Here is a 26,551-nt window from a genome sequence, read left to right as displayed (position 1 = left end):
TCCCAAAATTTCCTCATGTACTTTTAACTTCAACTGTCACTTCTTAATTACACTAAACTTGAAGGAGCTTCCCCACTTTGCAGATTTACCAACCATCTCCTGATACTTTTCACCCTGGGAGCGTCTTTTCCTTTTACATGATGTAAGGAGACTTTGTCCCTTTCAAGTGCCTCTAATTGCTGAGCTTTGGGATTCAGAGAGGGGGTTGCTCTCATGTTGCTGCCTTGCAGGAAAAGCATTTTGCAATAGGAGACAGTCTCCACAAGGATTAGAATACCCTCTGTTGTAACTTGTACACAATCACCCAGAACCCGGATCTGTCTCTTTGTGTACTTTTTGCCAGATCGTTACTGTCTCTTAGAAGACTTCCAGGTGGTGCCATAGCAGTGGTTTATAGAAAAGTATATTCTGTTTACCTAATCCAAATTTTAAGAGGAAATCTTACACCCAGCCATCCAAATGTTTTGGAATGTGCTCAGATTCAACAGACTGTGTAATCTAAATTTATAAAATAATACTTGTGATAATACAAGCCAACACTACATGCCAGGCACTATTCTAAGTGTTTCACAAGCATTAACTCATTTAGTTAGTCCTGTTTTTCATTGTTATTTTATAGGTGGAGAAACTGGGAACAAAGGGGTTAAGGAATTTACCCAGGGTGACAAGGCTTATAAGTGGGAGCCGGCTTCTGACCCCAGGCAGTCTGGCTCCAGGGTATGCTGCCTCTCTCCTTGTGGGAAGACACTTCAGATTTTTGAGATTCCCAAAGCTGGAGTAGAACATTACCCTGGTTTGCTTAGGCATGGCTATTTGGTGGAAAGAGCTATAGATGAAAAGTCAGAAAAACTGGGTCCAATCTAGCTCTTCCATCATCTGTGTGTGACACAGAAAAGTCATTTTGTCATTCTTGACTTATTTATTCATCTCTGAAAAATAATTCTGCCTATTCTACCATAGGGTAATTGTAAGAATCTTTTCAACATGTACTGTGTTCAAACATAACTTTGAAGAAAAGTGCTGTATGGAACAAAGTTCTAAGGACTTCCATTTTTAGATGAGCTTAGGAGGACTTTGGTTTGACATCTGAGTGTGATAAATTCCTACCATTCAATTATTTGTTTTCAAGGTACCATTTTGTATATCTTGTAAGAACTCACGCTTAGAAATGCTGACAACAAGCTTCAAGACAGCTGAGCCACAGTAGACACCAAGAAAACCCATGGCTCTGGTTGCATCTTTCAACATGACCAATCCACAGTAAGTAACACCAGGATCTCCTCTCTGTGGATGCTGAGTTGGTAATTCAGAATCATGGGTGCAACCAACAGTTTCTTCCTCAGCCCTATGTAGATGGAGGCGTTCCAGGTGACTTTGTCCTTGAACCTCACATTTAAGCTTTTTCTCTGAGTTGCCCCACTAATGTCATCTCAGTTTTTGGTTTGAAAAAGCAAAGGATGGGGCACCTGGGTGGCTTGGTCGGTTAAGAGTATGACTCTTGGTTTGGGCTTGTGGTCATAAGATCGATCCCTGCATCGGGCTCTACACTGAGCGTGAAGCCTGCTTAAGATTCTCTTTCTCCCTCTACTCCTGCCCCTCTTTCTCTTAAAAAAAAAAAAAAAAAAGCAGAGGAATTCTGCAGTCCAAAACTGTTGCTATGAATTTTCCATAAGACAGGATCTTCTGATTCAGACAACCACTAAACACACTTCCTCTAGTAGGAGGCCTCAGAAAATGAGGAAAACTTCAAAAGCAAACCTCAAGACAAGATTAGGAAGTACTTAAGGTGAATTAACAAAATGAGAATTGGCAAGGAAATTTAGAAATCGTGAGAGGGTTTCTAAAAGCAGGCTTTATGAAACCAAGGGCAGAACTTGTAAGGGAGAAGTGCTTTCAGTTCCCAAAATCTAAGACGCCACATTGACCACCACCTAGTCTTACCAAATACCAGCAAAGTGGTCAATCATTTGTGTCCTGCAACACGTTGGCAAAAATACCAAGATGAGAACAGCAATCTTTCTGTTACACCACACTGCCCCAGCCTGCCTGTTTATGGGACTGGCTGCTGTCATCTGGAGCAGGAACCCATTATCTATTGCCACAGTAATGCTGTGTACCAACCAACCATGGTACCTGAATAGAATACAGCAATATGTATTTATCCCTTTATGTTTGGGGTAGCCAGCTAGATAGTTCCACCAATCTGGGATCACTCTCAGTTATGGGGCTTGACTTCTATCAGCTGATCTAGGTGAAACTGGATTCTGCTCAAGGTACCTTTCAGCCTCCCCTAGGCTAGACTGGTCACCTTCTAATGGCAATATCAGATACACAAAATCACAAGCAGAAATTCAAGTGTCTTTTCATGCCTCTGCTTGTGTCATGTCTGCTAACATGACATCCCTTTGACCAAAACAAATCATAAAACTGAACCCATGGGGCACCTGGGTGGCTCAATCAGTTGAGTGTCTGTTGATTTTGGCTCAGGTCATGATCTCACAGTTCATGGGTTCAAGCTCTGTGTCGGGCTCTACGATGACATTGTAGAGCCTGCTTTGAATTCTCTGTCTCCCTCTCTCTCTCCCTGCTCCAGCTCCCTCTCAAAAATAAATAAGTATTTTTAAAAATTAAAAAAAAAAAAACCAGAATCAAGGGTGGAAAAACACACTCTTCTTTCTGATGGGAGTAGTTCTATGGAGTCACATGGCAAAGGGAGGGGTGAAGAATGGGGCCATTAATACATATTGTCCATCATGCTGTTCTTCATATCCAGGACCAGAGGTTTGTATCAATACCCAGGCTATGAACTGTGGGACCCTCAGTCCTACCAAGGGAGGCCTTGTTTCCTCCTGTTGAGATGACCACATGACCAGAGATGGTGCTGGCTGCTATGGCCACTGGCAGGAGGGTAACAGAGAACAAGAAAGGCAGTAGTACCCTGTTCCCTGCTTCTCAGAGCCACATCCTGTTAGTCTCAGAAACTCACCCCAGCCCTCAATGAACATCCCATTAATCAAAAAGTTCTGTCTGTTCAGTTAAGCCACCCGTAGTTTCCTTGAGTAGTCCAAGAGAAAACAAAAAATTCAACCCAGCATCTACTTTTCTTTTTTTTTTTAAATTTTTTTTTTCAACATTTATTTATTTTTGGGACAGAGAGAGACAGAGCATGAACTGGGGAGGGGCAGAGAGAGAGGGAGACACAGAATCCGAAACAGGCTCCAGGCTCTGAGCTGTCAGCCCAGAGCCCGACGCGGGGCTCGAACTCACGGAGCGCGAGATCGTGACCTGGCTGAAGTCGGACGCTTAACCGACTGCGCCACCCAGGCGCCCCCAGCATCTACTTTTCAAAAAAATTTTTTTAATGTTTATTTTTTGAGAGTGTGAGTGGGGAGGGGCAGAGAGAGATAGGGAGACAGAATCTGAAGCAGGCTCCAGGCTCCAAGCTGTCAGCACAGAGCCCAATGTGGGGCTCAAACTCACAAGCTGTGCGATCATGACCTGAGCCAAAGTCAGACGCTTAACTGACTGAGCCACCCAGGCACCCCAACTCAGCATCTACTTTTTTGGAAATACCTGGAGGAGCCAGGATTCCCCCACTGAACACCCACCACTTGTATTTCAGTTGTTGAGAAACACAGAAGCCTCCTATCCTATGACTGTTCTGTCTAAAGATCTTGAGTCATTTTGTAAATGTCATACAATGATGAGTACTATTATCTGTGCTTGACAGGTAGCAAAAAGCAAAGGTTTAAATAATGCCTACCAAAGAGAATTGGGGCATTGGAAATTACTTGGTGAATCCAGGTAGTTTAGGCTGCCAACCTGGGGCATTCAAATAAAAATCCCACTATTTCCTCAATTATCTGGATGATTCAATCAAATGAGCAATAGGCAAATTCAGCTCTAAACTTCCTGGATAACTGCCACTGTGTATTACTGGTTAGATTTCAGTGATGGTTGGAAAAGAAAAGTCTAGAATTTAGAGTCCCCCACCCGAATGTAGGAACTTGTCCCTGCAGAGCTCCTCCCGCCACTTGGTGCCCCATATTTCAAATCCATATCAGACTGTAGCATAAGAAAGAATGACCCTTAAGGAGCCTCTGTTTCACCTGTGTGTTTCAGTTGGAGAAACTGAGGCTGTAGAGAAGTCCAATGGAAGTCAGCATTAGAGATGGGGCACCAGAGCCCAGACACAGCTGCCAAGACTGGCTGCCACTTCAGTATTCAAACTGACCTCTCAGTGTTTCCCCAAATATTTAATTTTTATTCCTCTCCATCCACACCATTTTTCTTTCTGACCTTCATTGTTTGGCCTGAGGCATAAGACCCAGCCCCTCAGATTCTACAGGATAAGATGGGGTCAGGAGTGTGTTGGGGGAGCAAAGATGGCACCCCAGGAAGTTAAAGCAAAATGATCCAGCCCAGCATCTCTCCACAGGGTGTCTCTTGGTGTTTGGGCAGAGGATGTGTAATGTCCACTCCTACTTAGGTCAATAGTGACCTCCTGTGGTCAGTGTGGCAGCCAAAATTTCCACAAATTGCCAGAAATCCCCTGGTAGGTTGGGAGGGGATACTGCCCCTGGATGAGAAGCCCTGTAATGCCAGAGTTCAGTTATTTGCAGTGCCCTAGCCTGACAATGACATAGGAGACCGATAACTCCACAGATGTTTGATCAAGTGGCCTCCATTTCCTACTCTCAACCTTAAAAGGAGAGAGTAGTAGGACCAGTTCAAGTAAGAAGGGAGTGGCACCCAGTGACAGCTGGTTCCTGCTGTCCTCGCTGTCCAAGGCTCACTCTGTCTCTCCAGGTGGGCTCCACGACCACCAGCAGTACATCCAGTCATGAACAGAAACCTCTCTTCTCTATTGTGGTATAGATGGTAGAAACATTTCAAAGGACTTGTACACAGAAACCCAGGAGACAGTTTACAAGAATATATTACTCCAATATAAACTCTAGGGACCAAAAATCCTAAAGGTCTAAGCCCTGGTTTTTCTGGTTGGCAGAATTTCCATCTGGGTCTTTAGCCCCATTGATAAGGCTCCTGCCTCCATAGCTCATATTTTTAGATCTGAGCAATTCCTCTTTCCATTCTTCCACTGTTCCCCAACTGGTAGAGGAGAATGGGGCTTCAGTCCAGTCCCTTAGGTGGCCAGTGTGTAAGAATGGTGACCTCAAGCTTCCCCACTCTCCACCAGCACAGCATACATTCTGATGCATTTCCTCCTCCTTTCCTTGGAGAGTAGAAAAATTATTTTGTTCTTAAGGGTTGACTGTCGCCCTTCTCCCCAACTCAGGCCTGCCATAGAAGGAGGAATTTCTGAAGTTGAGATCATCTCCCAACAAGTAGACGAAGAAACCAAGAGCATTGCTCCCGTGCAGCTGGTGAACTTTGCCTATCGTGATCTGCCCCTGGCTGCAGTCGACCTCTCCGCGGCGGGCTCTCAGCTCCTGTCAAATCTGGACGAAGATTACCAAAGAGAAGGGTAGGTGCTGGGGCTGTTGAGTAGCTAAGAAGTCTGTTTTGCATAACCCCCATAATCCATGGGTACCTCCAATGAAGCAGCACAGAGATTAGAGACCCCAGGTTCACATCTGCCACCCGAGCTCTTTTTCTCCTCAGGCATTGCTTCCACAGAAAAATGTTTTAGGCACAGAAAATATCTGTTGCTGCTAGACAACCTCTAATATGACATTTACTTGGGACTCAGACATTCATAAAATTGTTTCAGGACTGAATTGCTCCTTAGTGGCCCATCCAACCTCCTCTCTGTACACTTGGGAATCAGGAGACCCATAAGGATTAGGGACTGGCCCAAGGTCACAGAGCCCATAGTGGGTGGACTTGGACTTGCTCTCCTCTATCAGCCAACTCTCACCAGGGAAGAGGCTGGGAAGAAAGCATTCTGCATGCAGTAACATATGAGTGTGTAAGGGAATGTAGCACCATTTAGCTAGGAACTTTGTGGACTTTCCTGCTCCCTTTTCTGGGAGGACTTGGAGGATATGCTAGTCCTTGATTCAAAGGAGTGGTTAGATTCAAAGCAGATTGAATGCCTTTGTTCCCCAATTAACTTTTCCTTTTACCTGGGGGAACCTGAAGGGTAGGAACAACAGGTCCTGGGGTCTCAGGGCAGGTCAGACTTTTCCCAGCCCCACCCTGTTGTTCTCAGATACAGGATTTTAAACATCGACCAGGACCTTGGGAGCCACTTCTGGGCCACTCTTCTTTCTCAGGTGTCTGTACATATTTTGGAACATGCTGGCTGCTTTGAATATAAAAATGAAAGGTTGCTGGGTTATTTTAGAAGTAAGTGAGAGGGCTTAGCTAAAGTTAAATTTGCAGACCTTGGATTTTCTGTGCTTGTTTCACAGAGAGGCTCTCCCACTTCCCGAGAGAAATTTCCTAACAATTGTGAAACCATGCACCTTTTTCAAAAACTGTACCCTAGTGGCTTTCTCTGAAAATATAATTTTCTCTAAGTATTGTGGATAGAGTCAGCAGGACACTGGGGGAAAAGGACAGGCAAGCAGGTGGGAGATGGCCAAGGGATGCCTATCAGTGGTGACAGACTAATCCTGAGCACTATCAGCACCCGTCTGATGGCAGGGCTGGCTTCTCCTGGATCTCCAGGTCCGCGAGCCCCAGCCAGGGCCAGCCTCATTCTCATGTGACCTGTGCAGTTGCAAAGGCCCTATCTTTAGTTTAATGTTTTACTGCTGCAGCCTTGAAATTAATAGTTATTGAACAAAGAGCCATGCATTTTCACTGGGGCCTGTAAACTAGATCCTTCCCTGGTCATCATGCATTATCACTGCAGTCTGGTGGCCAAAAGTAGGAGTGCAGCCTGATAACAGGTTCCAGTCTTTCCCAATGGTGAGGTTTTGGAATGCTGGTGGGGGTTTGGAGCTGACAGCCAAGAAAGAATTCTTGAAGATGTCTTTGGTGCAAAAAGGTGATTTTATTAAAGCAGTGGGACAGGACCAGGAGGCAGAAAGAGCTGCTCTGGGTCCTCAGGAGAGACTGGTTATATACTATGGAGCTGGGGGAGGTAAAGACAAAAGGGAGGCCTCCAGAAGTACTTTGATATGCTAAAGAAGACTCGTAAGATGCCAGGGGCTTTGCTGTTGTCAAGCTAAGGTTGTTTTCCCCCTAGTAAGGCATTAACATTAGGAGGGAAGGGGGTTCCTAGAGAAATGTTATACTCTGTATTTGCCTCAAGTATTTGTCAATGGGCTGCAGGTTATAAGGAAATTTAATTTCACCTGCCATTTCCTTCTTGACTTTGTTCCCCACATCACTGTGGAGGGGAGGGTGATATTAGGGGCTCCAGGAAACTGAGTCTGTAGGTTTCTGGAGATTAGGCTATAGATAAGATTGCCTTTTTCTTGTAATTTACTAAGACATTTGTAAACCGATGGAGACCCAGGTACTGTATGACTGTGATCTCTTATCAGCTAACCATTTGTTTTCTTTCCTTTCCTTTGTTCTTGGGCAGCCAGGAGTACCTGAGGAATGTCACACATATCCCATCTGGGGGTGGGGGTGGGCCTTGCTTGTTTGCCTTCTGCTCCTTTATCACCAGGGACTCCTTTCTCACCCAGCCGGAGCCAGTGTTAGGCCCTTTTTTTCAAGTTTACAGTCAGAAGGTGGGGAAAGAACCGGGAAAGCCTCCAAGGATTCAGGTTCAGGGCAATTTCCACACATGCAGCCTATGGGCACACTGTACATGGCGTGTGCCACTCCCTCCCATGCACCAGAGAGGGCAGGAGTTCTGCTTTCTCATTCCACTGGCTCCTGAACTAGGCCTCTGCAGGGTTTCTTCTGATTAGGGAGAATACAAATGAAGTGCCCGCAAGGCAGGGAGGCTCTTGATTTGATTTGAGCCTCCAGGTGTGCCCTGGAAAGCCGCTCCTGTTGGGTAAATAGGAAGCGGCTTGGGAGGGATTTGCCTAGCTGCTGGAGCTCTCAGTGAGGCGCTCCATTGGCAGCCAGAGGGCTTCCCAGAGGAAGGAAGAGCAGGCACAGAGCAGAAGCCAGAGGAAGAGGAAGAGAAACAAAAGCATACTGCAGAGGGGACAGGCCTCTCTTCACAAGGCTTCTTGGCTCTTGCTGCGTTTCCTGGGGTTTCCCCAAAATTTCCAACCTGGCCTTTTCTGAAATGCTGCAGAATAACACTACCTACAGTTCAGGTCAGCCTTCAAAAAGGTTTGACATAAGTCTCATCAAAAACACCTCTTTCTACGGTTAAAAAAAAACAAAATTCAGCTGAGTAAATTTGAAGATCTAAGTGGCTTTATTCAGCAATTCACAAATCAAGTGCCATCCCCATCTAGCAGACAGAAAGGAGGTCTGAGGAGCTGTGTAAAATGAAAGGCTTGTATAGGCAGGAGTCAGGGCAAGGAAGTTATTCTAGGAAAGAGTGGATTGTTTCGGGCAAGGCCACCTTCCTTCAGGGGATGGGGGGGGGGGGGTGGCTCGAGGCGGGTGTCTGTCAGGAAGATTACCGGTGCAGGTAATTCCAGGTTGACTGGTTAAAGGTTACATTCCTGGGAGAGGCTGAAGCTACAATTAGGCTAAGTATTAAGTTTCAGTTTGCTGATGTGGGGCTTAGCAAAGGTGACTCCATTTTGTACTTGTTGTCTCTTTCTTAACACTGCTACAGGCAGTGCTATATAGAGATGTGAATCTTGTCTGTAGGAAATGAAGAGATCTCAGGGACCCCAGCAGGAAAGTGCCTAGTGACCCAGCTGCCCCACCATTCACTTCTTTTGAACTTAGCAATATTTCAATGCTTTTATATTACCCAGAACCTGAAAATGTTAGAGCTGAAAAAGACCTTAGAAAGCATCTATTCTAAATATTCTAATATTCCAGAGTCCAGTACTCCCTGGACGCCCTGGGACGCCTGTGTGTAGCCCACGGTCACACAGCAACAGAGTCTGAAATAGAGCTTCATCTCTTGGCTCCTGACTCAGGCTCGCAGTATTGGGCTTCTGTTTGTCACCTATCCCTTTATAACATCACAGTTGTGACTGTGGTTAACGTGCCTTGCGAGGCTACACTCTCAGATACCTTTAACTTGTTGGGGTGCTTTTAAGTCCACTTTCCCTTTTGCCCAGGAAAGCCCTGTGAAGAAGGAGCAGGGACTGTACAGGAGACAGTCAGTGGGGAAAAGCCCCATCTCCATCAAGCTCCCTGACTTTCCTAAGAGCCCTTTGTCCTTACGTAGCAGAGCCCAGACTACACAGCTACCCACTGTCTACTCTCTTCATTTCTACACCCAGGCTGCTGACGGTTCAGGGAGGAAAATGAGACGTCTGTCCAGATCGGCACCTTAGTCAGCTAAGGCTACCATAACAAAAGACCTTAGACTGGGTGGCTTAAACGTTAGAAATGTTATTTTCTCACAGTTCTGGGAGATAGAAGTCTTTGACCAAGGTGCCAACAGGGCCGGCGAGGACTCTTTGGGTTGTAGATGGCCACCTTCTTTCTCTGTCCTTATATGGCCTTTCCTCATTATATGTGAGGAAAGGGAAAGTGTGAGCTCTGGTCTCTTCCTTTTCTTATAAGGGCATTATTCCCACCCTGACCTTGCCTAAGCACCTCCCAGAGGCCCCACCTTCAAATCCCATCACATTGAGGGGTTAGGACTTCAACATAAAATTTGGGGGGGACACAGACATTCGATCCATAATAGCACCTCCTCAGACTCAATGTCTCTAGTCTCTCTTTCTTGGTTCTGCCCTACAGTGTTCCTCTGTGGTCCTGGCTAGCTGCCACTCCTGGTCCCCAGTGGTTATTTCAGATTGTTTCCATTTTCCTCAAATTCCCTGTTGCCCCCAGCAGATGACCTCCTCTGCTCCTGCTATGAAAGTAGAAACAGTTCCAGTGGGGCTGCACCCCACCCCCTCAGTCCTCCCCGCTCCTTCTGGGGCCTGTCTCATCTCTGAGCTCTGATTCCCTTCCCCTCCCACCTTGTCCTGAATGTGGTTCCATCAGTTGCATCCTCACTCTGACTCGGCATGCACATGGGTCTCTCACATTCTCCCTTGACTGCTCGTCTCCTGTTAGCTGCCACCCTCTCTCTCTTCCTCTTTGTGGCCAGACTTCTTGAAAGCCTCATCTGCACTTGCCGTGTCCCCTTTCCCCTCCCAGTCATTCCTGAGACTACTTCAATCCAGCTTCAGCCTCATCTGTGCTGTGACAACTATTCTCCTCAGGGTCATCGACGGCCTATGTTTTGCTGGGATCCTTATGCTATCTTCTGCCCAGCACTTGAAGTTGTCAGCCACCCCTCCCTCTTGAATCACAGCCTCCCTGTGTCAGCTGCTGTGCCAGCTCCTGATTTTCTTCCTGTCCCTCTGGCTCTTCCTTCTAAGCCTTTTAAAAATTGTTTTTTCTCTGCTTGGTTCCTCAGTGTTGGAGCTCTTCATTTTCTGTCTTTGGTCATTCTCTCTCTACTAATTCTACACACTGGATACTTCCATACAGTCCCATAACTTAATATTTTTCAACTTGTACTTTTTTTTTTTTTAATGTTTATTTACTTTTGAAAGAGAGAGAGACAGAGAGTGAGTGGGGGAGGAGCAGAAAGAGAGGGAGACACAGAATCCAAAGCAGGCTCCAGGCTTTGAGCTGTCAGCACAGAACCTGATGCAGGACTCCAACTCACAAACCATGAGATCATGACCTGAGCTGAAGTCGGACGCTCAGCTGACTGAGCCACCCAGGCACCCCTCAACTTATACTTTCAAAGCCATGTCTCTAGTGTAGATCTCTCTCTCTCAAACTACTGGCTTATATCCAACTGCTTCCTGGATGTCTTCACAGGGATCCTAAACACACCTCAGAATCCTAACAAGTATCTGTGGAATAATCTATTCTTCTGAGTTGGTCACAAACTTGTCCCCATACAAGTCATTGCTAAAAATAGCCCTTTCATTAAGAGCACTCGTGTCCAGCCTGAGGAACCACAACCAGTTCAGCCTGAAACTGAACTGTCTTTTCCCAAAATGTATTTTCTATGGCTCCAATCCATGCCTGGCCTCCGCAACCCATTACCACCGGAATGAGCTACATGTGCATTTTGGCTCATTTAGAGAGACTCTGAGCCTCCTTGCTGCCTCACCTGGAGCCAGTGGTTTCCAAGACACCAAAGCTCCATGCAGCTAGTCAGTCAGGTGTGTGGTCACCACTGGAATTTGTGTCCTTCCACCTCCCCTGGCTTCCTCTCATCCATGTCCACTGCCTACGAACCTACTGCCATCAACAGTATCCATTATGGAAATGCTTGTGCCCAGTTCAGGGACTTCAGAAACCACAAGGCCACAGGGTACCCATGCAGTGTGCGCTCCATGCCAGGTGAGGAAGAAAAGCCACCCTCCCACCCACCCCCAGACTGTACTCTACTATCAGTGAACCCAGAAGTGGCTCTGCTTGTGGCCACAGCTCTGGTCCCATGTGCTTCTGACCTTTGCTTCTTTACCACCAAGTATCCAATCCAGTGCAAAGGGCTGCACTGGCACATCCTGCCACTGTGTCATCAATCTTTCTCTTCCCGCCCTGACCAGTGCCTCATCCTTCAGTAGTGATAAAACACAAACCTTGGGACACCTGGGTGGTTCAGCCAGTCAAGCGTCCAACTCTTGGTTTCGGCTCAGGTCATGATCTCACCGTTCGTGAGTTTGAGTCCCTTGTCAGGCTCTGCGCTGACAGTGCAGAACCTGCTTGGGATTCTCTCTCTCCCTCTGTCTCTGCCCCTCTCCAGCTCGCTAGCTGTCTTTCTCTCTCTCCCAAAATAAATAAATAAACTTAAAAAAAAAAAAGTCTTCATGTATGTCCACAGATGTAAACACTCAGGAGACAGGAAGAAGGGGAACAGAGAAGGTATCTGAGCATGTCTGAACCCCACCTGAGCTGGTCACAATGCTGTACTACATCAATAACCTGGGGGAGCAGCTCAGTTCCTTTGCCCTCATCCCTCATGTTCTGCCATCTCCGGGTCCTATAAATTTCTGCTGCCTTGATATCTCTTCGTTATACCACCCTTCTCACAAAGGATCAGTGACTATCAGCCAGCTGCTGTGAACTGCATACAAAGGAAAGCCCATCTCATACTCAATAATGAGGACTTTCATTACCCATGTAACTTGGAGCACAGTTCCAGAGTCTGAACAGCATCAACAAGGACCAGATTCCTCCATCTCTCCATTCTGTTGCCAACAGTGTTGATTTCATTCTCACGCTGTAAGGTTTCCTTCAGTTTGCGAGAGGGCTGCCTGCCTTCCTCATTCATGTCTGGTAAGAGACAATGACTGCCCATTATTCCCTTTTAAGAGCAACAAAGAACTTTCCCAGAAACCTTTACCTGCTCTCTCTTCATGTATCATTGGCTGGAATTGGGTCACAAAGGATATGGGAAAATGTGTTGGCCAGTCAGACCCACCACTTGAACTGTATCATTTCCCAAAACACATTGCTGTTACCTACTTGGGTGGAAGTGGGATGGATATTGGAGAATCACCCTAGTTACCACAGCCATTAAGAGAGCCAAGTCTCCATTCATAGCCTTTGATCCAGAATTAGATCTTTTCTTCAGCTTTTCTTTTTTTTTTTTTTTTTTAATTTTTTTAAGGTTTATTTATTTTTGAGGGATACAGAGACAGAGTGTGAGCGGGGGAGGGGCAGAGAGAGAGAGGAGACGCAGAATCTGAAACAGGCTCCAGGCTCTGAGCTGTCAGCACAGAGCCTGATGCGGGACTCAAACTCACTAACTGTGAGATCATGACCTGAGCCAAAGTCGGACGCCCAACTGACTGAGCCACCCAGGTGCCCCTCTTCATCTTTTCTTACCATCATTTGGGAAAGATCTAGGAACATGTCTGCCTTCTTAGACTGTTTCTTCTATAACTTAGTCAACTAGATTCTTTCACTTGATGCAGTTTTGACTTGTGTTTGTCATCCTGGTGAATAGTGCTTATGTTTCCATGTAACCAAAGCCTCCTTTACCTGGTTCTCATTCTTTGGCATCGGACATAACCCCATTCAATGATGCAGAAGTGAGGCACAGAATTGCTTCTCAGCGAACCAACTGTCCACTTTTGGAAGAGGGAAACTAGGTTTGCAAGAGGCTACCTCATGCTGTAGACTGGAAGTTCTACCTTCTATAATCAGGTACACTACATTGAAATCCTGGTTGGATTACAGAGTCTGGGCTGGACAAGAGGCCACAAAAGAGAAAATTCAGAGAATCCCAGAGTCTCCACCCTAGGGAGATGATGGTGATAGAATGTGTTGAGGAAGGCAGTACAAGGCAAGAGTTGTTCACCCCCGTTTTACAGAGGAGACTCTGTGGCCACAAAGAAAGATAGTGCTGTCCATCTTTTTGGTGGAAAGAGGGTGCAGAGAGAGTCATGAGACATGATGGGATAGTCTTTGTCAAAAATATAAAAATAAAGTAATGAAAGATACTCAGTCTTTTGTAATTATTTATATTTTAGGCTTCTAAAAGGTCTAACGTGAGAGGTCAGGGCTAAAGTCCTGACATCAGAAGCTTGGAGGAAGGATGGGTAGACAGAAAGGGATGTTATTACTTAAAGATGATGCCATTGGCACATTTCTGTCAGAACTTCAGTCAGAGGAAAAAAAACATAATAGGTGCCAGGAATGGTTTTTCAGATGTCAGACTGGAGGTGGGGAGGGGGGGTGGTGGGGAGACAGGTCCAATATAGCAACATCTTTAAATAAGAACTAAACTAATTTTAGATATGCCAGCAAACCAAGCTGGAAGCAAAGGGGAAGGGGAGGAACCTACTAAACCACAGCCCAAAATACTCTCATTTCTCCTTACACTATCTCATTCAAGGACCACCTCCTCCTCCTCCTCTGTGCCCCACCCCACCCAAGGTAGGGCCTCATCTCTGTGTACCACTAGCCCTTTATCTCCCTTTATCTCAACACTCTTGACACTGGACTCTACTCGTCCGCTCACCAGTCTGCCTCCAGCGCTGGATGATGTGCTCCCTCAGGGCAAGGATCAGATCCTTTGAGCCTGGAACAGAGACAGTGTTGATGGAAAGAAGGAATGAGTTGAATGAATGAGTGAGTGAATGGATGGGGCTGTGTTAAGATAGGGATGAAGAGAAGTGGAAGCCAGTTCTGTTTGGAGAGAATTAGGGGCTGTCTCCCAGACCTCTGTGGGGTCAAGGATAAGCCACAAGGGAGGCACTAGGTTTCTCAGACCCCAGAATGCAAGGCTGTGATCTGTGGCTGGCCCACCTCAGAAATTCCACACACCCTTCACAAAGTCATCCTAGAGAAAATAAATCAGATATGCCTCAGAACATGGCAACTCCACCTAGTACAATTTTAGTGTCCTTTTAGAAGAAGGAAAAGCCTTTTGGAGTTCAGGGCTAAAAGGCAGGTTCATCCCTGCCATGACCTTGCAAATGCAGTCTAGAAGTTCTGTATCTTCACTTGGCTGGCAAAGTCTTTTGTATCATTTTTCCCCCAAGGAGAAAAAAGTTTGAAAGGAGGGAGCTTCATTAATCCATTTTTGTGATGTCGGTAAGATTTGTCTGTAATGAAACACCACTTCTTCCTGTGGCATACCAGCTGGACCCCAAGCCCTGTGACCTGGGACCCTTTATATTTTTAGTAGGCTAAAGCTTCCAGGCAGGTTCTTCTTGATGCCCCAGCCAAGCAATAAAGGTTTAATTAAGATTAAAAAAATTTCCTGGCGAAATTTTCCAGGTTACCTTCTTTCCTGTAGTCCAAAAACCTCAAAGATTTTTCTTTGGTTAAGAAGGCAATAAATCCACAGATTTATTATTTCTCAGCAAAATAAACTGCCCATCCACACGGCCTCTGACAGGTGCAGGGTATACGGCTGCAGGCTACCACTAGGTGGTGTCAGAGTGCCTCTGACCACCTTTACCCAATGCGTGAGAGCTGCCTGGAATTGGCAGTGTTAAGCCTGAGGACAAGTTCCCCAGGGAAAGTGAGCTGCATTTATGGTGTTGGGGGGTCCTCAGTCATCTGTGGAAGCACCTGGAACCCACACTTTGGCCAAATAGAAGAAGGGGCAGTGTGGTTGGCTCAGGATTTGCCTTGCCAAACCACAGCTCAGAACCGAAGAGCTGGAGAGAGAATTGGAAAACTATAGCCCACTGGTTCCCATCTGGTTAGGAAGCTTACCCAGGCATCCCTACTGCAAAGCATGACAAAAGGAGAGTCTCAGATTTGTGGCCAGTTTTGAGAATTGAGGACTCTTGAGGTAGGAGGGGCCTTTATAGCCACTTGGTCCAACAGCACCCCACTGCCTAATAAGTCAGGTTGAACTCTGTAGCAACCCTTCAAATGTATGTGGACAACACCCTTGGTCCCCCCAGGTAGGAGCAGCCAGTCCATGGTGTGTGTGGGCCTTTGTATCCCCAGAGGGGGGGTTTTGTGACTCACCAAGGTAGGTGATGGCTCCTACCACCCAGCCTCAAGCTCTTACTGCCACACCCTGCTGTCTTTCCCAGAGTTGGCCTTTCAGAGGATGCAAGAAATCTGAGATTCTTGGACAAGCAAATGTCAGGTTGCATTTGACCCCAGCTGCATGCCGCCCTCTCTTCCCCAAGGCAATGGGGCTAACCTTTAGCTCTGATTGCAGAACTGAAGCTGCCAGTATGGAAACCAGTTTCTTTAGTTCCCACAAATGGCTGAGACGGTCATCTCTCACCTCCAACCTGAGAGTTCCTGTTACACGAAGTAGATTTATGTGCTCATATTTCTGGGTCTGTGTGCACCGCTGTGGTTTGCCTCCTGGAATTGGATACAGGAACAAAGAGGATGCCAGACAGTGCTTTTCCTGTTGTTCTGGTTCTCCCTGGGAGAGAAAGAAGCCCCAAAAACCATTTCAGATATTTAGCAAAAAGGTATCCCTGTGGGCATGGAGTTATCATCACTAGTGGATATTTGTCTCTTTGGAGAAGTCCTATGTGTGTGAGCTCATTCCCTCTCCTGTTTCTTTTCTCCCTTTATTTGTTTTGCTTTTCAGAGTGGACTAGTACTAGGAGCTCACTCCTTAGTCAGAATTCACTTACAAGGCTTCAGGCTCTGTGAGGATGAAGGCCTTGTCCACTCTCATGGGCTTATCACCTAATACAGTGACATTTAGGGGGCACATAATAACCATGCATGGAATGGAATGAATGTCAAGACTTCCTTTATTTAGATAATTAACCCCTTTTCTAATGCCCACATACCTAAATCATCATCATAGTAGATACGTATTATAGGCATGTAGTGAGCACTATGTTATGGGCTTTACATATGTTATTTTTAATATTTTAGAACAACAAGCCTGCAAAGGAAGATAATACTCCTATTTGGGGGATTAGGACACTAAGGCTCAAAGAATACACTCAGAGTTCAGTCAGTCGTGGGGCCGTGATTTGGAAGTTCCAGTTGTGACCCAACCCAATTGGTGGAAAAGTCTAGCTTTCCCCACCATTCATTAACAGCGAAAAAAATGGAAAGAATTGCCTTAAAACAACTAGCTGAGTTAACATTTGTAAAGTGCTCAGAAAAGCTCCTTTTTCATAGTAAATGCTGTGTAAGTGTTTGTTAAATCAGTAAGAATCAAGCATAGGTCAATGCCAGAGGTTGGATTAAAGTCAGCCTCATGGCTTTCACTGACAGTGTTTTAATCATCTGGAATAAATACAGTAAAGACAAGTAAAGTGGGGCCATGGGATGTTCTGTGGACATTTGGCACCGCCACCAAGTCTGCGACATCCAGCCCCAGATGTTCAGCATCACAGAATTGGAGCACTTGGGGCCAGGAGGGGACTCAGAGTTTGAACCTGGAACCCAGGTATCCTTTAATCAGTGAGATCATCAGTGAGATCCAGAAGGTCCATGCACCCCTTAGAGTGTTATGCACAGTGTTGTGGTTTCATGCATTTTCCAGGCATAGGGCCAAAATTTTCATCTATTGTTAGAGAGCTCTGCAGCTTAGAAGGGTTCTGAGGTTCAGATCTAGCAGTGCCTCCCAAGGTCAGCATTTAGGGGCAGGTAGGGAATCCCAGTGCTCCAGACTTCATTCCGCTCCCATTACCAGACAGGCCTCTGACTCACTCCACCCCCTCCCTGAGCTCCTTTCTTTGGAGACTTGATGGGATGAAAATCATAATGTAGGACTGACAAGGCCATCTGGTCTGGCTGCCTACAGGGAAATAGGTTTTTCTGTAGCCTGCTACCTCCTCTGGGGACACCATGCCTCTCCACTGCCTGTGAGCACATTTTTTGAACAATTTGAAGGTTCTCCACATTCCCCAGACTCTAGCCACTGCCCCTTCTCCTATCGTGCATCTTCCCAGCCACACCAGCCTGGCAGTCACGGTGGCCCAATTGCTTAGTGGATTGCCAGGGCAGGAGAGGCCACTCCCCACAGGAGCAAAGAGCCCTTGCTATCCTGGCACTTGTGTTTCTGCTTTACCTCTCAGAAAGGGGCTGTTCCAGTGCCAGGCTTGGGAATGCTGCCTGATGGAGCAGTGACCTGGAGATGCCTGCTTATGGCCACCCCCGTGGCCTTACTTCACATGAAAAGTACATCAGAAATTTGCCAAAGCTCTTTTTAATTTTCTAGAAGTTATTCTCTCAAACTTGTTATCAAGGTAACTAAGAATATAAAGCAGAAGCAGCAAAGGTACCCAGCCTCCCCTCCCACCCAGGATTTCTCTGAGGCCTCAGGAACTAGTGGAACACCTCAGGAACAGGGTAGAACACCTGCCTACCTGCCAGGAGATGCCATCTGGTTGTTGGTATTTACAGACTTTGGCAGCCCAATCCTGCCTCCTGGAGCTGTCCCTTTGCTGTTGCTGTACCAAGATATGAAATTGGGAGACGCCTGCCCTCTGGTGACAATTCCAGGGATAACACCATCTTGAGAACCAGGGCCAGGGCCTTGATTGGGCAGGATGCTGAAGGAAGTATCTTCTCTAATTAACAAGTCAATGCTGATTTCCCTTCTGGCCCATTAAGCTCCTTGAGTCATTATTTAACCACTCAAGAGTATTTCGAAACTGGACACATTCTATTTTTCTGCTAAAACACAGTCTCTTAGGAATGTCTGAGTCATTTGAATTTCACAGGAATTTTATTAGCAGGCTGGAATTTCCAAACAATCCCTCAGCCAGAAAGTCTGTTGCTTCAACCCATCCTCTGTCCTGGAGGCTTGGAATCCATGGTCCTGCTCTTCAAGGAGCTAGAAGCCCAGAGCCTTCTTGGATTCAGGCTTCAGCCTCACATCCATGGCTAAGGAAGGCCTTGGCACTCCCCACCACCCCCCACTCCTCGCCCCCAAATGCACACAGTCAGGGGCGCCTGGGTGGCTCAGTCCGTTAAGCGGCCGACTTTGGCTCAGGTCACGATCTCACGGTCCGTGAGTTCGAGCCCCGCGTCAAGCTCTGTGCTGACAGCTCAGAGCCTGGAGCCTGTTTTGGATTCTGTGTCTCCCTCTCTCTGACCCTCCCCCATTCATGCTCTCTCTCTGTCTCAAAAATAAATAAATGTTAAAAAAAATTTTTTTAATTAAAAAAAAAAAACAAATGCACACAGTCTCAGTGAGTGTCCCTGCCACCTTCTTCCCCTGAGCTGGTGCCCCTCCAGAGGACCTGCCTGCCTCACCACTCCCTTGGGCCTGGGTTGGCACCTGCTTGCCTTCATTGTCTCATCTCTCTTGCTCCCAGACTCCCCTTGCTGTGCTCCATCCATCTCCTGAAATACCTGTTACCTCTTGCTAAGTTCAAAGCAGTTCTCACCTAGATCACTTGGGATCTCACTGAAATGCAGACCCTTATTCAGAGGGCACGGAGAAGGCCCAAGATTCTGCATTTCTAACCAGCTCCCAGATGATGCTAATGCTGCTGGTCCCTGGAGACCTAGGGCAGTGGTTCTCAATCTCAGCCACACATTGGAACCCCCTAAGGAGATCAAAACATTCTGAGGCCTGGGTCTCAACCCAGAGGTTGTGGTTTAAGTGGTCTGATGTGTGATCTGGGCACTGGAATTGTTAAAGCTCTCTCGGTGGTCCTAGGATGCAGCTAGTGTTAAGAACCACTGACCACAACGCAGATTCCAGTCTCCCGGCCCCAAGGCATCTGCTCTTCATCAGATACTCTGTCCCTTTCTTTTAGAGGTTGGCTTCCCTCCATCTTTAGTCCAGTCCATCTCCCTATGTATTACCCTGGGGTCCTGGGGTTCACATACACCATGATGCAAATTGTACCTATTGAACCTGTGCAAAATTGGGGCTTCGTGAAGTCACTCCCAGGTGGGCCTGGCTGAAGGACTGGTAGTTGAAAGCAAGTGTGAGGGGACTGTGGAGCTGGCACAGAGTGGAAGAACAGGATTAGAGCAGTGGGGCACAGGCTTCGTTCTGCAGCTGCCTTGGGGTTCTTTGGGAACCATGTGCATTGCACCAAGGACTGTAGAAATGCCTGCAGCGTCTGCCCTAGGTGGGGTTTGGTAAACCACACTCTGCACTGAAGGAGAATGTCTCCACTCAGCCCAACTCCTGGCTCCTGTTCTGGTGTTTATTCTGTCAGACGTTCTTTGGGGCTGAGTAGAATTTTACCATGAAGAGTCGCTGTTTAGTGTACATTTCTACCATGTCCCCGGATATCACTCCCTCCAACTCTTTCTCAAATGTCACTTTCTCAGTGCAGCCTATGCTGACCGCCTTATCTGAAGTGTCATGCTTTATGCTCTGTATTTCCCCTACAGTACCTACCACCTATAGTAAACCACATAATTTACAAACATAATTTGTTATGTTTGTTGTTTGACTCTCTCACCCACTCAAATGTAAGCTGTCCAAGGGTTGTTGCCTGTTTTGATGACAGTGCCTCTGTAGCAACGTGGTGGGTACTGGCATTCATCTGACTCCCAGACCTTCCCCTGCCTGGTTTCTGAATCCTGCCGCTTGCCTGGTGCCCTGCCTGGCTGCACCCCAAGGCATGCTGCTGTCTCAGGGCCAGGCCCGCTATTGCTGACTGCAGACTGTGGGTGGCTCCAGACACCTGCCAGTAGTAGCTCTTTACCTGGCTGTGAGTTCCCAGTCTCAGCCACCCCACTTCACACCTACATCTTTCCAATAACCAGACCTTGGTCCGGTTAGGAAGTTTTGCTATCCAAACAAAAAAACAAAAATCAACATTTCAGTGGGTTTTTTTTTTTTTTTCAACGTTTTTTATTTTTATTTTTGGGACAGAGAGAGACAGAGCATGAACGGGGGAGGGGCAGAGAGAGAGGGAGACACAGAATGGGAAACAGGCTCCAGGCTCCGAGCCATCAGCCCAGAGCCTGACGCGGGGCTCGAACTCACGGGCCGCGAGATCGTGACCTGGCTGAAGTCGGACGCTTAACCGACTGCGCCACCCAGGCGCCCCTTTATTTTTGTTTTTAACATTTATTCATTTTTGAGAGAGAGTGTGCAAGCAGGGGTGGCGCAGAGAGAGAGAGGGAGACATAGAATCTGAAGCAGGCTCTGGGCTCTGAGCTGGAAGCACACAGCCTGACATGGGGCTCGAACCCACGAGCCGTGAGATTATGACCTGAACCGAGGTTGGATGCTCAACTAACTGAGCCATCCAGGAGCCCCGACATTTCAGCATTTTAAGGAGCAACATAAAATGACTTTTCGTCCCATGGAAGCAGGTACAGATTGGAGTCTCCTGTTTGTGGGGAAACAAATAGTTTGTTTCATCCCCTTCTCTCTTTGGAACCTTGTGCTTGAGGTAGAAGGAGCAGACTCTGAGGGGCATATGCCATTCTCCTGGGGTACACAAGGCACAGAGGCCAAAACATGGCCTGGCTCCTTCCGTTTAACGTGCAGGCCGTCTTCCTGCTCGCTGCTCACCCTGACGCCGGCCCAGGCAAACGGCCCTTGCAGCTCCCCTCTTTAGTTATAACTGCAGGAGGTGCTTGCGTCACATTTCAGATGACAGTGAAAGGCCATCATTTTTAGGGGCCACAAGTAACTGGACTGGGTTTTCGAGAAGATGTGGAACTGGAGCGATGTCTGCTTTGGGGCATGGCAATGACAGTGCTTGCAGTGATCAGTGATCCGGTGATTCGGGAGAACTTGACAGGAGGGCAGGAGGGGAAGTGATGAGCCACAAGAGAGGTGTGAAAGATTAAAATAGGGCCACTGGAAAGTGGGGGCAGGAATGTCACACTGGGAGAGGAAGAAGGGGGAGTAGGTGAGACATGCAGATGAATCAGGAGAGGTCAGCTGAGTAGTGATGGCCAAAGAGATCTTACAGTTCAAAGGGTCTTTCATATCCACACGCAGCTGATAGCACCTGTGGGCAGCAGCCTCTAAGCTTCTCTGGGGCTCCGTCCCTCTGAGCTGTGAGGTGGAGGCTTCGGCGCCCCTGTCCTTCTTTCCTGCCTACCCTGGACAGACACACCTAGTCCTCTGTCTGGCGGCCCTTCTCATGGCCTTTCCTTCACAGGCACTGGCTTCTCACCTGACCAAATCACAGCCACCCTTACCAGGCCCCCTCAACACCCCTCTGCCCTGAATACAGGACACCCAGTTAAAGTTGAATTTCAAATAAACAATGAATACTTTCTTTAGTATAACTATGCAATGTTTGGGATATACTCACACTAGAAAATTGTTCATTGTTTATTTGAGATTTAACTGGATGTTCTGTGTTTTATCTGGCAACCCTACTGAGCTCCATATGATGTCAGTTTGGGATTTACCCTGTAGCCTCTTGCTTATGGGTTGGCCCATGTGAGTCTGCAAGAAGTTGGAGAGAAGTGTTTCTGCATCAGACTTTGAAACCCATCTGCAGTGAGTGATGGAGGCATTCATCAATGGCCTTCACAATCTGGTCTCCACTCACCTTTGTCTCCCTGTCTTCTGCTTGTCCCTTAGTGAGAACTCTCTCTGGCCTGGCTGGTCTCCTCATCCTCACCCCATACTCTTGGGCCAGGTGGGGCTCACATCAGTCCCCTCTCAACCCTGTCCAAAATACCTTCTTCCTTTTCCACAATCACCTGTTGAAATCCTTCTACCCCTATTTGTGGGACCAGATCCCTGAGGCTGGAGACTGAACCCCCGAGTCTTTGCATTCCCTTAGAACCAAGACAGCACCTGTCATTCCCATAGGTTTTGGAAACTCTCCAGAAAGACTTGAATAAGCCAAATTTCCTGCCAGGTTTTTTGAAGAGCCATGAGCTTTGTACCACCTTCCAACAACTGGGGGCTCCGTCAAGCTTTCCCTAGATGGATTCTGAGGGAGAAACTCCTCCTTTGAAGCACTCACAGTATTCCTTTGGGGAGAAGAGAGCATCTCAGAATTCCCTCTTCCAGTGACACTTTAGGATCTTCAGGGCATCGGGCCCTGACCCACTTCAGCGGACACTTTAGTTATAAAGCGTCCCTGTGTGCAGAGGATGGGGACAGCCAGCTGTCTGGGTCATCAAATAACTTTCCAACATCATCATCATCATCATTAGCAATCCATTTCAGCTCCATGGTGCTTTATAGATCAGATACATTCCCTCATTTAACTTGCAACAATCCTAGGAGTTAAGGAGTTTTACAAATGGGAGGCTGAGGCCTGAAATGCACAGATAACCTTCACACATAGTCCTGTGTGTCTGAAGGTGGAGCCAGAAGTGGGGACTCCCTGACTAGCACTGTCTCTGCTACTTCAGGATGCCTAATTCTTCCTCAAGACGGCAATGAGGTTTGGCCTCAATACCACCTGCCCCCTCAGAGGCACCTCTTTTTCCCAGGATCTTGTGTTCCTGAAGGGAGTACATCAAATGCCTGCCCCAGCTCTGAGGTTTTTCACCTCCTTCCCACTTCCAGTCCTACTCAGGAAAAACTCCATCCTCGGTGACTTGATCTCTACCTGTGGTTGTTCAAGATCATCTAGGCAGGGTTTCCGAAAATATCTTCCATGAAGCACTAGTCCCACCAGATGCCCTGTGACATGAGGGTGCTGTCCAGCAAGTTTGGAAAGCACTGGTACTATAATCCCTTTTGAGCATGATGATGTAAAATAACATATTAAAGGCACTGCAATGTCCTAGAAAAATAGAAAAATAGCCATTTGACTTTGACCCCAATTTTCCAAAACCTATCCAACCATAGAATTATCAAGTAACAACCATTAACATTCTGTGGAACTAGGATTCCATACAACCCCCTCTGAGAAATAGGGATTTAGCTCAGATCTCTTTTTATATAGCTGAAAACCACTGAAAATTCATTCATTAATTTATCAATCATTCATTAGAGGCGAACTGAGGGTCTCCTAAATGCAGAGTTTGTGCTAGGTTCCACGACTAGACAGACAGACGGTAATAACAGCTCGTTTTCATGCAGTTCTTACACCTAGCCAGGCTCTCCACTGACCTTTGTGATCTCCAGTGTTTGCAAGAAGCCCATGAGATGTGGGTTTCACACCCACTGTAAAGATGAGGAGACTGAAACCCAGATGGATGCTGTGTGATGCCCAGGTCAGCCTATAAACCTAGCTGCACCTTTTTATGATTGGTTTTGCTCTTTGTGATTCTATCCAGTGGCCTCTTGAATAAGGTTGCATTTTGCTGGGAAACGTAGAGCCTGGGAGGAATGATGAGGGTATGTTTGGGACCAGGGCTGTGGCCAGGATCTTACCTCCTCTCCCTCTTGTGTCCCCACAGGTCTACCTGGCTGAAGCCGTGCTGTGGGAAGAGAGCAGCCGTGTGGCAGGTATTTTTGCTCAGTGCAAGTCTCAACAGTTTCCTGGTAGCCTGTGTAATATTGGTGGTGATTCTCCTGACTCTGGAACTTCTAATAGATATAAAGCTTCTCCAGTGTGAGTAGCAAGAGAGATACATATGCAAATACATATGATGTCAATATTCAGTGTGCATCCATCAGGGGTCCCCAACCAGCAGTGCAATATGCCCCCAGCCCAATGCCACTGTTATGACCCTGGCCCCATGGCTCATGGGGATTACTGCCCGGGGAGGAAATCTGACAGCTTCTTTCTCTGTCCCCCCAAGTACCTGTTTGCCCCTTTCTACCCAATGTGGCCTCTCCAGTCCCCCTCCCTAGCATTCCGTGATCAGAAACTGATGAGATAAAAAATGTTGGGGACCCCTGTATGCACTTTTCTTTTTATTGTTCCCATTTGGAATTCTCCAGGTTGGACTTTTCTGTATCTTAAAGAGAGTTCTCATGTGTGGAGGCATATCACCTTCTACTAACTAATAATAATAGCAACCACAATGATGATGTGATTGCTTGTGTTTTTATCCAGCCATAATTTGGCAGTGTTATTTACACATAATGTGATCATTTTGAAAGGACTTTTCCATACATTTGACCCTCACAGCAACCCTGTGAGGTGGCATGACTGATTTTATCTCACCTTATAGGCAAGGGAATTAAGATTTGGAGAAGTTAGAGACTTTCCCTAGGTAAGGGTCTTCAAGCCATCAGGCCATTTAATGGCATGGCCAGTTTTTTTCCCACAATAGTGTCTTGGTGTTTGTTCTAGTCTTGTGTTTATGGGAGCCTGATGCACATGGCAGTCAATGGCTTGTCTGCTACCTCTTCTGTCCTTCTAGATGTCCCATGGCAATATGGCTGTTGGGAGGTGCCCACTTCTTGCCCCCCACCCTCGCAGACCCCTATCTGGCTTTCTGGGGAGAGCCAGGTGTCTTTACTCTTGGCTTCAGATGAGTGAGCAGTTTCTGTTAGAGCTCCTGGATCCCTATATTTCCCCAATTCAGAAGGCGGATTATACAAATGCAAATTAAAAAAAAAGATAAAAATTTTGGCCTGCAAGATTCCACCATTGGCAAAGTGTAGAACTATAGATCCATCCTCAAACCCAGTCAGTCATCTTAGACTTGTTTTCTCAAATGCCCCCAGTTCTTTTCCTGGAGCCTCTGTACTCAGGGTCCATCAAAGCTCCTTCCATGCCCTATCAGCCCTCCCTACTCTCTAGAGAGGATGACAGGCAGTACAGAATTGCTTTTGTCTGATGAGCCTCATTGGGTTTTGTGCAGCTGGTGGCCCCTTGGTTCCAATCAAAGTATCTTCCAGCATAAAGTGACCAGCACTGATTTTACACTCAACCTGTCTTCAATTAAACCATGTTGTATACTTTCCCTCCCACTCATCCATATGTCTGCTTTTTATGAGGTCTGGCCATAACAGAGTCTTTCTTTCCCTGTTGTAGGTTATACTTGGGGCCCTCGGCTGCTCAGGTTGTGACAAGGCATTGAATAGAACTGAGAACCTGGCCGACACTGGAATTTTGCTTAAAATTAAGTATCCAGGAGATTGATTTTGGTGGGAGATCCAATAGCAGCTCATAAAAGGCATCTTAAATTCCATAAAACGCACAATCAGAGATTTATTGCTCTTCTAAAGCAAACCGTAAAAAAAGGCACAGGAATTCATTTGAGAAATAATGGGGAGAGATTTTATGTTTTCAGAATCATCTGAGGTCTTTTCAGAGTCACACAGGCCTCAGACTCTCGGTTCCCACTAGTATTCATGTGGCCTGGGATGGAAAGAATCCACGGTGCCTCCAGGCCCCAGCTTCTAAGGGTCGGTCACATTGGCCCAATACCAGGGGACCCTGAGGTCTCCCACCTGGAACCTGGTACCGCAGCCTCTCTCTCCCAGACATGCTCCAGGTTCTGGCTTCTGCCCACTCTGTGATCCCAGAGCTTTGGGGGAGGCTCTGGGTTCCTCTCTTTCAGGTCAGCCTTCCCCACTGAGTCCTGCCTGGGGTACTTTTCTTTTAGCCCCCAGGGAATTCTGAGCTACACGCTAAGCAGGCCTGACCAGCAGAGAAGCAATGTAGGCCTGTTCTTGGCAGCATTCCTCCACCTTGTTTTGGCCCTGCCCACTGCTCTGCCCGGCTGTCTTTCAGGCCTGCCTTCTGGAAAGCATCCCCTCCCATCCATTCTCCATCAGAGCCCACCTAACCCTTGTCCTGGGCCCAGAACCCTGCTTTTGGAGTCACTACCTGATAAACTACACCTTGATTAGGCTCTGAAGTTGGCCATGGCTCCCGTATTTTAAAGGGGTCTTCCAGAGATAGCGCCTTAACTCTAAGGATTGTCTGGTGGAAGGTGGGCTGGGAGCTTTCAGGGGCTGATGGCTCTCCCCACTTCACTATGGAGTCTGGAGGGCAAATGGAGCAACTTGGAAGCATGGCAGACCCCAGCTGCTTGAGCTGTCATGTTCAGGAGGTGACATCTCCCTACCAGGCCCGGCTCCCTCTTCCAGGCCTTTCTCCAGCCTCACTCCAAATACCCCGGCCAGCATAGCCATCTCTACATCAGGGTTTTCACAGTGAAAATTCAAAGCAAGCTCGCTTTGAGTCCCACCCAGTGCCCAGAGCTTTGGCTGTGAATTGTGGTAAGGGTTTCCGAAAGCTCAGGTAGAGTTGACTGAAGCTGCCTACCCAGCTCTGACAGCCACGAATGTCTTGATAAGCCCCCCTCTGGAGGGCTCCTTTCTGGG

At 47.2% G+C, this 26,551-nt stretch overlaps 1 protein-coding gene across 1 annotated transcript in view; it reads left to right on the top strand.

The window, feature by feature from the left end:
- Positions 1 to 1,216: 1,216 nt before the first annotated feature.
- The window catches only part of TMEM266 (transmembrane protein 266), a 74,177-nt gene continuing 48,842 nt past the window's right edge, over positions 1,217 to 26,551 (top strand). The window contains exons 1-3 of the mRNA XM_025919975.2: positions 1,217 to 1,260; positions 5,300 to 5,488; positions 23,725 to 23,879. Of these exons, the coding sequence (XP_025775760.1) occupies positions 1,223 to 1,260; positions 5,300 to 5,488; positions 23,725 to 23,879 (382 nt within the window). The 5' untranslated portion in view covers positions 1,217 to 1,222. The remainder of the gene's footprint in view (positions 1,261 to 5,299; positions 5,489 to 23,724; positions 23,880 to 26,551) is intronic.

This window comes from Puma concolor, chromosome B3 (assembly GCF_028749965.1).
Source record: "Puma concolor isolate L17-30 chromosome B3, mPumCon1.1.hap2, whole genome shotgun sequence".
NCBI classification, from domain to species: domain Eukaryota; kingdom Metazoa; phylum Chordata; class Mammalia; order Carnivora; family Felidae; genus Puma; species Puma concolor.
The sequence above is the reverse complement of the archived record's forward strand: the minus strand, read 5'-3'. Positions and strand labels throughout refer to the sequence as shown.